At 37.0% G+C, this 14,931-nt stretch overlaps 1 protein-coding gene across 9 annotated transcripts in view; it reads left to right on the forward strand.

Moving 5' to 3' along the window:
- Positions 1–14,931, forward strand: part of FOCAD (focadhesin) — a 319,501-nt gene that overhangs the window by 77,740 nt on the left and 226,830 nt on the right. For 8 of the 9 annotated variants that reach the window (XM_030819707.1, XM_030819627.1, XM_030819549.1 and 5 more), the window contains 3 exons: positions 2,102–2,308; positions 10,684–10,771; positions 13,780–13,982. In XM_030819707.1, the coding sequence (XP_030675567.1) occupies positions 2,102–2,308; positions 10,684–10,771; positions 13,780–13,982 (498 nt within the window). Of the gene's footprint in view, positions 1–2,101; positions 2,309–5,941; positions 5,950–10,683; positions 10,772–13,779; positions 13,983–14,931 lie in introns of those variants that run through there. The other variant, XM_030820065.1, reaches the window with a different exon arrangement.

Here is a 14,931-nt window from a genome sequence, read left to right on the forward strand (position 1 = left end):
GGCAAAGGTTTGTCTTCATCTTATGAACCTGTGTTGACAAGCTTAAATGCTTTTAGAAATGAGCTCGGTGGAATATTTCTGGGAATCTGTGGCTTTTTAACCTAACAGTTATGTGAGAAAAAAGGGGATACATCATTTGGAAGTACTGGAACTAGTGACATTAGCATACTTAATCAGTTTAACAAATCAGCTTTATTAGAATGAAGCATGTGAGGGTTGGACATGGTCTTAGAGACAATATCATGCATTTCCCACCCAATACAGATGTTTCTTATGCTCTCTGAAACATGACTATCTCATGGCTAATTGAATATTTTAGTGATAGAGGAAGCATACTATTTTGCAAGGCAACCATTTTTTTTAGCAAGTACTTTTTGACCTTCATTTTTCTAATTCATTCATTTCCATTCTTCTCAGAACAAAATGAAATAAGCTTTTAAAAAAAACCATCTGTATCCTATCTTGTCTGGTTTTTCTCCCTTCTTTCCTTCCCATTTTTCCTTCCTTCCTTCCCTCCTCACCTCGCTCCCTTCCTTATTTTTTTCTTCACTTTCTTAATCTCTCCATTGCAAATGATTTCCCAACTTTTCTCTGTTTTGTTTTGCCAGGAATTTTCTAGTTTATTGGTGCTCAAAATATGCTACTATGAAATGATCTTCTTAGAGCTGACTATAATGCTGTTGATGTGGTCTTACTTATACTGAGCACTAAGACAGAATCACATTTAAATTTTAAAAAACAAGTTTAGAAATAACCATGCAACCTTGTTGACCAATGATGAAAGAATGGTTAATGAAACTCCTTTTTCTATTTCTTCTCATTCCAGTTGCTCTTTCATTTTATAGATGTAGAATCGTCCTTTTCATTTTAATTATGACTCTTGTCACCTCACATATTACCTATTGTATTATTAAATAATGTATTTCTACATAAAGACAGAATGTTACTTCAAAATTATGCTTGTTTAGAACTTTGATCATGTTAAAGATTAGAGAGCCTTTAATGCTAGCTTGCTGAGATTGTCTTTTGAACTTTTTTTGTTATGGAAAATTAGAAATGTATGCTTAAATGCACTCAAGGAAATATATTGTCAAGTAAACATTAGGCTTTATTTTAAATCTGTCTCTTCTCTGTGGCCTTTTGACTTTGCTACTGTATGTTTGCAAGAGAGCAAAATAATTTATACCAGACTGTTTATGTTTATTTTTTATAACAATGTTTTCTGCTATTTCTTCTCTTTGATCTTTTAATATCTTTTTTCTCTTGTTTGCTAGCAACTATTTTTTCTCTCTGTGTATAACTAATAGTCATTTGGGTTATTATGGTGATAACCACTGGTAAAAGGTACAGCCGGTCAACCGTGGGCTTTCTTCTTGATGAATTTAACAGACACAGGCTCCTGATTGAAGCAGATGGTCCATTGTTTGTAATCTCTGGGAAATGCCAATGTGTCTGTGAGCAGGACCATATCCTTAATACCAACTCCAGAATTTTGATCAGAACAGCTGGGTTTGAATTGCGTTGGGATTTTCAAGAGCACCCAAGTCCTTCCTATCTAATACGTTAGCCTGTTGAGAAGACACTCTACCATTTGAATATGGTCTTTTACTGTATCTGCCAAGTGTGGAAATGATACTCTCAGTTAAGGCTGCCTGAGCAAGTATCTTGCAGATAAAAGGCTTAGTACCGTGTTAGAATAACATGCTGACCCTTTATTGTCAGGTATCTATGTTGGAATTGTAGAAATGAGAGTTCATTTGGAGAATTCAAAACTAAACTTAATTTCCCTCAACATGTTGTCATTGTCATGTAACTTGTTTTAAGATATCTGCACTCAGAGAAGCTAGAAAAATAAAGGAAAAGAAATTTGTGCCAGCCAGCAGTAACAAAAACAGCATCAAATTGGATTTTGGTTAATAACCAAAGGATAAGGTGCAGTTGTATAGTTAATCCTTCATTGAGTTCTGTAACTTTTTTTCATCTCCTTTAAGTCTTTACAGGTTTAGAGAAAAAATTATATTGTTGAAAGCTTTTTGTGTACCTTAAAATTATCTTTTAGTTTGTGTATTTTTTAATATCATATAATGACTTTTTTAAACAGATAAAAGATTTGATACAGACAACAGAAGCGATGATGTTTATTGAGGAAGTATATTTAAGCCTTTTGCATCATCCTGTTTTCTGGAAAATTCAGCTTACCCAGATGACTCTTCAGCTGCTGTGTGTCAGTGAAGTCAGCTTAAAGATAACTGGTGAATGTTCATCTTTAATTCACCTTTTAGAGCACAGTGTTGAACTTCTGAAGGAGGTAAGGATAGTAGTATATTATACTGTTCATGCATTGCTATAAAGAAATGCCTGAGACTTGGTAATTTATAAAGAAAAGAAGTTTAATTGGCTTACAGTTTGGCAGGCTGTACAGGATGCATGGTGCTGGCATCTGCTTAGCTTCTGGGGAGGCCTCAGGAAACTTATAATCATGGTGGAAGGTGAAGCAGGAGCCAGCACTTCACATGGCTGGAGCAGGAGTGAGAGAGAGGAGTGGTGTGAGATACTACACACTTTTAAACAACCAGATCTCAATCACTATCACAAGAACAGCACCAGGAGGATTGTGCTAAACCATTCATGAGGAACACCTTTGTGATCCAGTCATCTGCACCAGATCCCACTTCTAACATTGGGGATTACAGTTCAACATGAGATTTGGGCAGGGCCATAGATCCAAACCATGTCAGATAGACGTTTTATTGTGTCAGTTATCACTCAAGTGAGTCTTTCAATAACTGGGTGGATCTGCTCATTTAGTGTGCGTATCAGAGGCATTTTGATCTAATACTGTTAGAGCATATTGCTGTTGCACTACTACTAATATCATTTATTAGAAAAAGAAATCATTAAAATACTCTTCAGGTCATCAATTAAAGATCACCACTGTGACTTTTTTTTTCATTTATTCATGCAGAACACAAGTATTGAACATTTACTATATGCCAGGCTTTATAGAATACATAGATGAAAAGGTAAATTCTATGACCTCAAGAGACTTACAGACATGCAAATAACTAAATTATAGTACAATAAGAGAAAAGATTTTATGGGAGTATATTTAAAGTGTAATGGGAGAACAAGTTTCAGGAGGTAGGGCATGAGTTGAGATTTGAAGACTGAATGGAATGTGCCTGGTACAAGGACCTGGGAAGGGCATTCCAGCTGTAGAACAGCATGTGCCCAAATAAAGAAACATGAAAAAGTAGTCAGGCTTGGCTTATACAAAAAAACAAGAGGATGTTGGGTATTGTTGAAGGATTAAGCTGTGGCAAATAGGGATGGGCCTGTCTTCCATGCCACACAAATGAGTTTACATTTTATCCTCTAGGCAGTGACATGCTGTTTGAGGCCTTTCAGCAGATCTCATTTTTTAATGTGTGGAAGATCTTTCTCATAGGAGGATGGAGGAGGGTTTGGGGCCACACACCACTAATAGGATAGGAAGTGAGGAGGATGTCTTAGGCAGGCTGCCACAGACTGGGTGGCTTAACCAACAAAAATGTATTTATTGGTCGGGTGCAGTGGCTCTCACCTGTAATCCCAGCACTTTGGGAGGCCGAGGCAGGCAGATTATTTGAGGTCAGGAGTTCGAGAGCAGCCTGACCAACATGGTGAAACTTCGCCTCTACTAGAAATACAAAAAATTAGCTGGGTGTGGTGGTGCATGCCTGTAATCTACTCGTGATGCTGAGGCAGGAGAATTGCTTGAACCCTGGAGGCAGAGGTTGCAGTGAGCTGAGATTGTGCCACTGCACTCCAGCCTGGGCGACACAGCAGGACTTTGTCTCAAAATACATAAATAAACAAATAAAATTATTTCTCAGAGTTCTGAAGGCTGGAGAGTCCAAGCACAGGGTGCTGGCTGATTCTGTTCTTGATGAGGACTCTTCCTGGCTTACAGCTGGCTTTCCTCACGTGGTAGGGAGAGTATGAGCTCTCTGGTGTCTTATGAGGACACTATCCAGATTGGATTAGGGCCCCACCCTGATGACCTCACTTAACCTTAATTACTTCCTTACTCCAGATACAGTCACTTGAGGGTTAGGGCTTCAACAAATACATTTTGGGAGGACACAGGTCAGCCCATAGCGAGGGCCTAATGAGGGAAATGGAAGTGGGAAAAGGGAGACATAGAAGATAGAATCAGTAGGGCGTTATGATTGATTAGATGGTCAAGGAGAAGGGTCCTTGATAGAATCTCAGCTTTCTATTTTGGGCTACTGGATGATGCCATTCACTTTGAGAAATGGTAGCTGATGTTGGAGGGAAGATGATTAATTTGATTTCAGATATGCTTGATTTGAGGTATGTATGGATCATAGATAGTTGGATATATGGTTTTGAAATTTAGGCTAGAAGTCTAGGCTAAAGGTGTACATTTGTAGACATTAACTTTGGGGTGGGGATTTTAAACACAGGACCGGATGACAGGGCTTGTGGTGGACCTCTGGGGTGTTTATGGTTGTTATTTGGAATTTACTGATGAAGAGCAGTCTGAGAAAATATGTCTAGAAGGATCATATATAACCAGCAGAGACAGATGACAAGAAAATCAAAGGAAGGAATATCTCAATAAGGGGGAGTGGTCAGCAGTGTCATGTGTCATGGAGCAATGATGTAAAAGTAAGGGATGGAAAGTATTCTCAGGATATAGCATATGAAACCTTTTTGTTAATGTTAGAGAGAGCAGTTTCAGCAGGGTGGTGGTGGTGGTGGTGGTGGGGAAATTGGAATTAAGGGAGTGTGAATGGCAGGTGAGGAAACGAGAGAGTAAATGTAGATTTTGATGGAAGATGGGAGCCCAGGAAGACTCAAGTATTATAAGTTACATATGTATCTTATGTATAGTAGATATATATGTATGATATATCAGGTATAATTATATCCTACAGATATAATCATGTTCTATATCATATAGATAGTATATAAATGCATATAGATGTTTTATAGATAAATATTATACAGAAAGATATTTTATAGATCAGTATTATGTAGATAAATTGCCAGCTCTGTTAACTGTAAATGTAATATCCATGGGTAAACCCCATATTTTTCCTGGGTACTTTTAGTAGATTCATGTGAGTAGCAATTATAATTTCATAGAGTTTAGTCCTTTTTAGTATAATTCTCTGACCATTTTATTGTGTATTTTACCCCCACCCTTAGCATATATTTATTAAGCAGATGCCGATGGCAAACACTTTGCTATGGCAATTAGTTGAAAGCAGACAAGGTTCATGAAGCTTATGTTTTAGTCATGGTTCAAACTAGTGTGCATAAAAATCACTAGGCAGAGTTTGTTAAAAATGCACATGCCTGGGCCTTATCCCCAATGATATTGAATTAGCACGTCTGAGTGTGGCCCAAGTATTCTCTATTTTAAAGTAGCACCCACAGGTGATTTTTATCATGTATTTTGCACATAAGGCAAATAGCACATAGATCAAAACATAGAACTTTGCAACCATCACACAGATCAAGAAATAAAAGTTTCTAGCCACCACAGAAGTTCTCCACAAGCCCAGTCCTAATCATAACCTCCTTTTTCCCCTGACTATTCTGACTTCTGTAGTAACTACTTCCTTACATTTCTTTATAGTTTTGTCATCTCAGTGTGTATCTCTAATCACCATAATATGTTTTGGGGTATGTGTATGTGTGTGAGATCTTTTAAGTGTCTTTCCAATTAAAGGTCATCCCTTTTCGTTTCCTCCCCCACTTTTCTTCCCTGCAGTTTGTGTACTGAATAACCTGGCTTGTGTGAGCTGGAGAGTTTCCTATCTTCTGGATTTTGCTGATTGCATCCGTATGGTGCCCTTTAATACAGTGGTCCCCAATGCCTGGGCCACAGACTGGTGTTGGTTCCTTGCTTGTTAGGAACCGGGCCACACACAGGAGGTGAGCAGCCCAGTGAGCCAGCATTACTGCCTAAACTCCATCTCCTATCAGATCAGCCAATGCATTAGATTCTCACAGGAGCATGAACCCTATTGTGAACTGTGCATGTGAGGGATCTAGGTTGTGTGCTCCTTATAAGAATCTAAATAATGCCTGATGATCTGAGGTGGGACAGTTTCATCCCAAAACCATTCCCTGCCCCAGGTGTGTGGAAAAATTGTCTTCCATGAAACCAGCCCCTGGTGCAAAAAAGGCTGGGGACCACTGCTTTATGTGTTTCTCTGTTCAGAGGTAGTTAGCTCTAAAGGCTTGACTGGATTCAGGATACTGTTTTTTGTTTCCAAGACTACAGGGGGTGATGTGTTCTGTCATCAAGAGGCACAATGTGTGTTGCTTTTCTTTTTATGATGTTAGTAGTTGTTGGTACTCAATGCCTAGTTCTATTAATTCATTAGGAGTTACAGAGTGGTAATGTTCTAATCCTATCATTCCTTCTTCATTTATTAGCTGTAATACTTCCATAAAAAGAATCCACCTTCCCCAATAACCTACTAGTTGGTTATCCAGTGGTAAAGGAAAGTTAGGATAAATGCTTTACTCTTTTGCCTTTTTCTTTATTTACTAACTTAAAAAAGTATTATGAATTCATGAATTTAAACATATTTGATGCACTTCAGTCTATCACAGATATTATCCATATTGAATTTTAAATTGTCTTATTTTGGCCACTGGGAATCTATTAAGTGCCTCTTGAATCTAATTTTTTAAATGTTTTTGAATATAATGTAGAGTCACAGGATACTAATGTCATTTAGAAGAATGAAAAGATTTTTGGTGAGGGAAGGTCCTATTTATGTCTCCCATTTGCCCAATGTTTTAACAATTTTAGAAGGAAATAACAATTAGTAGAACTGTTGAAATATTTGTGTAATGAAGTTTTCTGTCCCCCATCCCCATCTTAGTGTTCCTGAGGTTAAAAAAGTAAGCCTAGGAAAATTAATTTGCGAACTATGCTATAGGTCTATATGTACTACAATTTGAAGTAAAATGAAGTAGAATGAAGCAGTCTTATGTATTTTGATACTGTACCCACATTTCTGTATCACTGGGTTTATCAACTGGATGTTTTGTTCAAATATTATATTAACTTTTTCCTACTCTGTTCTCTTTCTACTCTTATATCAGAGTTGCATCATTGTCCATTGAAAATGGATTTATTTCTTAGGCTGCATTAGTTTTTGTGGATTTGGTCTTAGTTGAGCCATTTTTAGCCTGATTAGAATAATCATAACTTAAGGTCCTTTCCATTTCAAGCAAAATAAATGTACCCTGACCAGCAAAATTAGGCAAAAATGATGCTCATTGGGAGGAGATTGGGTAGCTCTCAAAGTGAAGAATGAGTGAAACATTTCAGCATTGGGAAGGATTGGAAACTTGTGGTTTCTAAGACACTACTAGCTGATGACTCATTTCCAACCAACTTTCTTCACTGTGTGTCTCAGTTTAAGTTTTCAGATTTTGTAGGAAAAATGATCTGTTTGGCCCATCTTGGCTTGATCAAGCTCTGGCCAGGGGAACAGAGTACGTAGCAAAGTTATGGCACTGGAGGATTGTGTGAGTTCGGCCACCATCTGTGTTTTGTCTGCTACCTTCTCATGCCTTGTTTTCTCTTTAAAAATACTTTTCCGTGACTATAGTGTAAAATCCTTGAGAAAAGGGACTATTTTGTCCACAGTGGCATTCGTAGACCCAGCATATGTCCTTAGTGCCTGGTGCATAGGTAGTGTTTAGTGCTATTTTCATTTGACTTGAGGACAAAAAGTATGGACTCCAGGTTGTTTTCTGTTACTGGGATTCCTCCAACATCTGTGGCTGAGTATAAAGGCATTTACTCATTTTTTTGTATTTTATTTCATTTTTTAAAATTTCCTTATTTTATTTTATATATTTTATTTCCTTATTTATTTTATTGTATTTTATTTATTTATTTTATTTTCAGGCTCTGAGTTAGCCTGAGTTTCCCTAAAGGCAAAAGTAGAGCCTGGGTTTCCACAAAAGCAAAGGCTTATATGGCTGGAGTTCATCTGACAATGTGATCCCAGCAAGCAGTTGGAGAGGGACAAGAGGAGTGAAGTATGGAAGGTGGGAAAGGCAATACAGGCATCATCAAGTAGGCTACTGCTACGAGCAACTAGTTGCTTGATCCCACAGAATCTTCTGAGAAGCCTTATGAAAGAAGGATCTGGAATTAATGGGAAAGCATTTATCTATGGGGTATTATTGCCGATTTGTTAGCTTTGGCCTATGGGGCTTTAACTTCCTTGTACTTCTAGAGTGCGCTGTTCTGGGGCAGGAAGCAAGAGGTGCATGGTGGGGCCTTAAGGGAGAACCATTAGGTTGCACCTGTGCAGAGCCAGTTACCATAGCAGTAGCTGTAGCATTTGAAGTGTGCAAAGGGGATGTCTGACACAGAGTTTTATTAAAAGATCTTATTAAATGGTACTATCCTTTGGTGTCCATTAAAAATCAATCAATCAAAAAACTTGTAACCATTAGACTTGTAAGCAGGTTAAGATTTATGTGGTCTAATCCTCCACTATTTACTTTTCCTAATTTTTGATCTTGAATCTCCACCTCTTTTCCATTCACCCTCTATTCTGAACAGGCCAGTCTCACCTTTATGGAGAAGGCCATTTTCATTTTTGCCTTCATACTTTTAAGTTCCATCCACTTAAAAATACTTCTGTTCCATTTCAGAACTCTAAAAAGCTACTTTATGGCCCTTGCAGTAATAGCTTGTGTGAAAAAGGCTTTCCAATAATAGCATTACTATACAGCAGTGCTTTTCTTTGTTGTTGATCCTCTTGGAATCTAGTGAATCTGAGGTTTAAGTGATCTTGTTGGTTTTCCTTTCGTTTTTTATGGACATGCAGAAATTGAAATGAAATTGAGGAAGATATAGCGAAGAATGGTATGATAGTATATACTGTAAGTGTGTTGGTTTCAAAATGCATGTATTATCCTCAAATAGATAAGAGCTGCTTCATTGTTCTCAACTGTATTTCAAAATAGTGAACACATATATTCCTAAAATACATAGATTGGAATATATCCCATTTTTAAAAATTCACAAATTTTTGTCTTTTGCTGTTTTTTTTTTTCAAAAGTCCATAAACAAGCACGAGAGGATTTTGTAGGTTAATTTCACTCTTCAAATGGTAAAACTGAGATTTTAGAGGGTATTTGTTAATTTGATAGTATCTTCAAGATTATAACTTCTGAGTATGTCAGACTATATTGTTTTCACTCAGGCCGGTGGTCCTTTAACATTTGGCTCTAACTCACAGATTTCCTTTTTTTCCTGGTTTTTTTTTTTTTTTTTTTGCCTGTCTTTTTTTTTTTTTTTTTTTTTTGAGACGGAGTCTCGCTCTGTCGCCTAGGCTGGAGTGCAGTGGCGCAATCTCGGCTCACTGCAAGCTCCGCCTCCCGGGTTCACACCATTCTCCTGCCTCAGCCTCTCCGAGTAGCTGGGACTACAGGCGCCCGCCACCACGCCCGGCTAATTTTTTGTATTTTTAGTAGAGACGGGGTTTCACCGTGGTCTCGATCTCCTGACCTCATGATCCGCCCGCCTCGGCCTCCCAAAGTGCTGGGATTACAAGCGTGAGCCACCGCACCCGGCCGCCTGTCTTTATTATTCATAGGTACTTCTGCTCTGCAGGCACTTCTGTAAACTTCAGAATAGTCATTTTAGCTGAACCTTTCTTCTTTTGTACCATAATACATTAAGATTTTCTTTATTTAGAAACCTCAAATAATATGTCACTTGTGTTTTATTAATGTTTATTAAAACCTAATATACACTTTTTTTTCATTTTGTTTATGTACTTGGTGAACTTAATGGTTTTCCATTTCTATAGTCATTGCTCTCCTACATTTAAATATGTTTAATGAATTACAGTAATTTGAAAATAATCTCCACCTCCCTGGCACTAATACTTCTTTTATTGTGACATGATTTACTAAAATTTGTTTGGTGTAATTCATTATGCAAGTTATATGGATGAATCATGTCTGTATTAGGTAAGGAGAAAATTGAACTACTTTTCTGAAACGAAATATTATTAAATTTAGTATTTTAGGCAAATTTCAATGGTTTTTAAAGATTGACTGTTTAGAAGACTTGCTGATCTGCTGTGTTGAGTTTTCCCTCTGAATTATTTGGTTTATAGCTTCTTGCTTTTTGGCCATATAATACATCATTTTGAATTTATGTGTGACTGTGTGGCATTGACCAATTCTTTCTTTTTTTTTTGAGATGGAATCTCGCTCTGCCACCCAGGCTGGAGTGCAGTGGCACCATCTTGGCTCACTGCAACCTCCACCTCTTGGGTCAAGCAATTGCCTTCTGAGTAGCTGGGAGATTAGCCCGGCTAATTTTTTTGTATTTTTTAAAATAGAGACGGGGTTTCACCAAGCTGGCCGGGCTGGTCTCGAACTTCTGACGTCATGATCCACCCGCCTCGGCCTCCCAAAGTGTTGGGGTTACAGGCGTGAGCTGCCACGCCTGGCCGACCAATTCTTTCTTTAGTAGAGCACACTTGCTGTATAAATAAATTTGTGTAATAGGCTTGCAGTCTTTCATATTAAATATATTCTTCCTGGATACATGTTACAAAGGCACGGTTCTGGGAACTTCTTTAACAACTCCTTTTTCCCCCTCTATTCTTTTAGGATTTTCCTGTTGAACTGGTCATAATTGGAATAGCTTTACTACTTCTACAGACTCCAGCAAGTCAGCAGAAGCCAATCTTAAATCTAGGTAAATAAAAATACAGTCACTAGAGTAAAATGTAAATATAACATGAGTATTGACAGGATTCACTTGAACTATGTATCATGCTATCTTGTGTATTTTGAGTTTCCATCTGTAATTTTTAAAATTATAAAATAGAATTTTTTTTCTTGTCTAGTAAGGTGTTACCTTGTGCAAGGTTTAATATAACATAATTTACCAAGTATCTCGGCTGCATGTTAGAAGGTTATAATCTAACCTTATATAGCAGTAACATTCAGGAATATATTGAATGGCATAGCACCTTATTCAACATTGTACAGCAAAATGGAAAGCTTTAGTATAAAATCCTTGAAAGAAAAGTGTTTAGTAGTTGTAATTATTTTTAAAACTCTCCATACCTTTACTATTCAAAATGTGCTGCATTGAACAGAATTTAACTTATGGTTATTGCTTTAATCTAGCTAGAACAAGTGAAAGATAATATTCTTTTGACAGTCCAGTATTGATTTAAAGAAAAGTGAAGGAGGAGGCCAAGGGAGGCAAAAATGTTCTAGTTAAGAAGAATGTAGTAAGGAAGCTAGTTGCCCTATCTGGCAGATTGGCAAATAAGTCATACTTTTAAAATGTGGCTTTTACATTGGTGTTGCCTCACTTTACTTGGTCTGATCCAAAATAATCCACATAACAATGAGAGCTCTAAATTATGTTGTATAGTGCCATGATATGTTGATATGCTGCCATTCTTATTTTTAAAAAGTACGTGAGAGGCCAGGCATGGTGACTCATGCTTGTAATCCCAGCACTTTGGGTGGCCGAGGTGGGTGGATCACCTGAGATCAGGAGTTCGAGACCAAGCCTAGGTAATATGGTGAAACCCTGTTTCTACTAAAAACACAAAAAAATTAGCCGGGCATGGTGGCGCATGCCTGTAATCCTAGCTACTTCGTTGGCTGAGGCAGGATAATCACCTGAACCCGGGAGTCAGAGGTTGTAGTGAGCTGAGATCGCGCCACTGCACTCCAGCTTGGGCAACAAGAGCAAAACTCCGTCTCAAAAAAAAAAAAAAAAAAAAAAAAAAAAGTGTGTGAGATAAATACTTATTGTATAGCTCATTCTTCTGGGCATTTTAAGTCATGATTTTGGGAGTGAATTGCTCTTTCCCTACAGCGTGCCTTGGAAATGGCTTTAGCACATGGAGGGGATCCTTGGCTCCTAGGCTTTGATTCCTACCCTGCATTTGGCTACTGGCTTTATGTTCACTTATGCCTTACCTCCACAGTCTGATCTGGTTTTTGCCTTTTTTTTATAGCAGTGCACATGGGATCTTCCCATAGGTATAATTTACCAGTGCTGGTACTTCTGACAGCTATAGTTTTATTTTTTAAAACAGCTTTATTGAGGTGTAATTTACATACCACAAAATTCAGAATAAAGTGTTTTCTATTAAATTTATAGATTTGTGCAACCAGCGCCACTATCATCTGCCCAAAATTTCTTGTGATCATTTGTAGTTAATCCTCATTCTCACCCTCAGCCCCAGAGAAACACTAATCTGCTTTTTGTCTCTGTAGATTTGCCTTTTCTAGACATTTCATATGAATGGATTTTGTTTTCTGACAAAAAAATTCTATAGCCTTGGAAAATCCACATTTCAAATTCTGAAACTGTGTTCTTATATTGTGGTTCATGTGTAAGAGAAAGATAATACAGTATCAAACAGTCAAATACTTTTATTATTTGCTGGTTAGCAGACTTTTTCTTTCTCTCGTAAACCAATATCTCTGATTTGAAGTTACCTTAGAGTGAATAAACTGTATTGAACACTGCTAAGCCAATATATCATGTTGGAAAGTGGAAGAACTGTGGGGAAAGAGTATTCAAAGAAATGGGATAACCAAGAGAATATTGATTATTCTAAATTTAAAAGATTTCTAAATACATTAATTTTTACATTAATGTAATATTATACTATGTAGTTGTTAACTGTAGCCTTGATTACAAATAGCAATTTATAAAAATGTCTGGAATATCTAGATTTATAATTTAGGCTATTAAAATACTGCTATAATATTCATTTCCTGTTAAAGATAATGGATTTTCATAGTATCTCAGAAACAATTATGGACTAAGACCAATATTTAGGCAAGAAAAGTAAATCAGTAGTGTTAGAGTAACAGGTGTTTGTACTTAAGATCATGTTAAGGTTTGACCTCCAGATGATGTAAAATAAAATGCTGACAACTCATTGACATGATTCAAGGCTTGTAGAATTATTTTTGCTGTAGTGGGGAAATCAGTTGAATATTTTGATAATTTAACTTTGAAGCCCATGAATAACATCTTTTAGTAAATCAAGGTTAATTACATCACTTTGAAAAAACATTGTGAAAAAAGTATATTTATGCCTTAACTCATTCAGTTAATAGTCTAGAGACTCTACATGTAAATCAGTTATTGTATAACTGTATGTATCTGGTGTGTAAGTTGTTTCCATGTTAAAGAACCATTCACTAATTTTTTTTGTTGTTGTTATTTTGGTTCTGGACTTTGGGACTTTCACAATCTGCTTCTTAGCAATTACAGCTGAAGGGCAGTCCTGCTTCACTTTGCTGTTTACTTAAGCATCTGCTGGTAGGATTCTTAGCTGCGTTTGTAAAGGAAGCATGTATGTTGGCCTTGTTATCCACTGATCCGGGAATTCTTGGTCTCTTAGCTCTGTTTGCTGAGGGCAATACTAGCATCTTAGAGGACATTAAGGACAAATGTTGAATTGTATTTTTTAAAAAATTCATATTGACCTAAAAGAGTATCATCAATTTTTCAGTTATATACGTTAACAGCTTATTTTATATAATAGCTTATTTATACTCCTTTTATTTCCTTTTAGGATGATATTTATCATCCTAGTTATGTGTCTGACCCAGTTGTAAAAGGGAAGAAAACTTTCTTGCATATCATTCTTAAGCAAAATTGCATTTTGTTTGACTGTGGTATTAATTTTTAAAAATGTGCATTATTGTTTTGATGAATAGCTTTGAAGCTCCTCTCTGTTACTGAGGATCAGAAAATCCCAAAGTCCTCTCTGCTGCTAGTGATGCCAATTCTGCAGATACTATCTTCTACTGCCTTGGAAGACTGTATATCTGTGGATGAAGAAGGTCCCTCTAGGCAGCAGTTGGCTCTAAACCTTTTGGAAATGATACAGCAGGAATGTTACAGAGATGACCACCAAAAGGTAATGAATCTATCCTTGTTTCTCTTAAGTAAAGTGTCAATGTGGGATTTAGATCTTTACAGATAATCTTGCCTTGTGATGAAGCATCTGTTTGTTATCAGACTTTACCATTCAGTCAGGTAATGCTGTTGGAGATCTCAACATATTCTTCTGGACTATAAGAAGGGATAGTAGTCCTGTTGTGAAATAAGTTTGAAAATGCTATATGATCTTCTTTTCTCTGAAAATCCAGTGCACAATACTAGTTAAAGATCCTGAAGAGTTCTTCAGAAAAGGAACTAATTCTATTTAACCTAATGTTTCTCGAATATATTTGAACATGGAATCATTTTTTTAAATTATACTGTTATTAAGTACAGCATATTGCTAGATCTGAGATAATCCAAGTTGGGAAATAGTCCTCAAAGGCCTGGAAGTTCTGATATCAGTAAGAACTAAAACTTCTTTATTTAATATGGCACCTCTTGCCATATTCCCTGGCATAATGGCTCTCGATGTCCCCTGTGTATGCCCGTATTCTGCTGCCTCCAACTGGAAGACAACAGGCCTGCCACATTCCTTTTCCAATCCTGCCTGCCTCATTCTGCCTTTTCAGTCTCACTTTTCCTGTTACAATAATGTAAAAATGTTGTCATGGTTTGGATATTGGTTGGGTTCTAGGCCTAGATTTGCCAGACTTTTTTTGTTTTGATATTTGAGTTTTGCCTTTATCAAAATGAAACATTATTTCCCAACTCCTCTTCTGGGGATGAAATGAGGATTGAATAAGATAAAGCTGGTGAAGTATCTTAAATCTCCATGAAGAGAGGCACTATGTAAATACAAACTAGAGTGATGGTTTTGGCTTCATCTGCAAAAGCAGAGATACCTCTTATGTTAAATGCTCCAGCAGCACAAATCCAGTCATTATTATTTCTTGTTTGAGCATGTAGCAGAAACTGGCGCATAA

The sequence above is a fragment of the Nomascus leucogenys genome, chromosome 1a (assembly GCF_006542625.1).
Source record: "Nomascus leucogenys isolate Asia chromosome 1a, Asia_NLE_v1, whole genome shotgun sequence".
Taxonomy (NCBI): Eukaryota; Metazoa; Chordata; class Mammalia; order Primates; family Hylobatidae; genus Nomascus; species Nomascus leucogenys.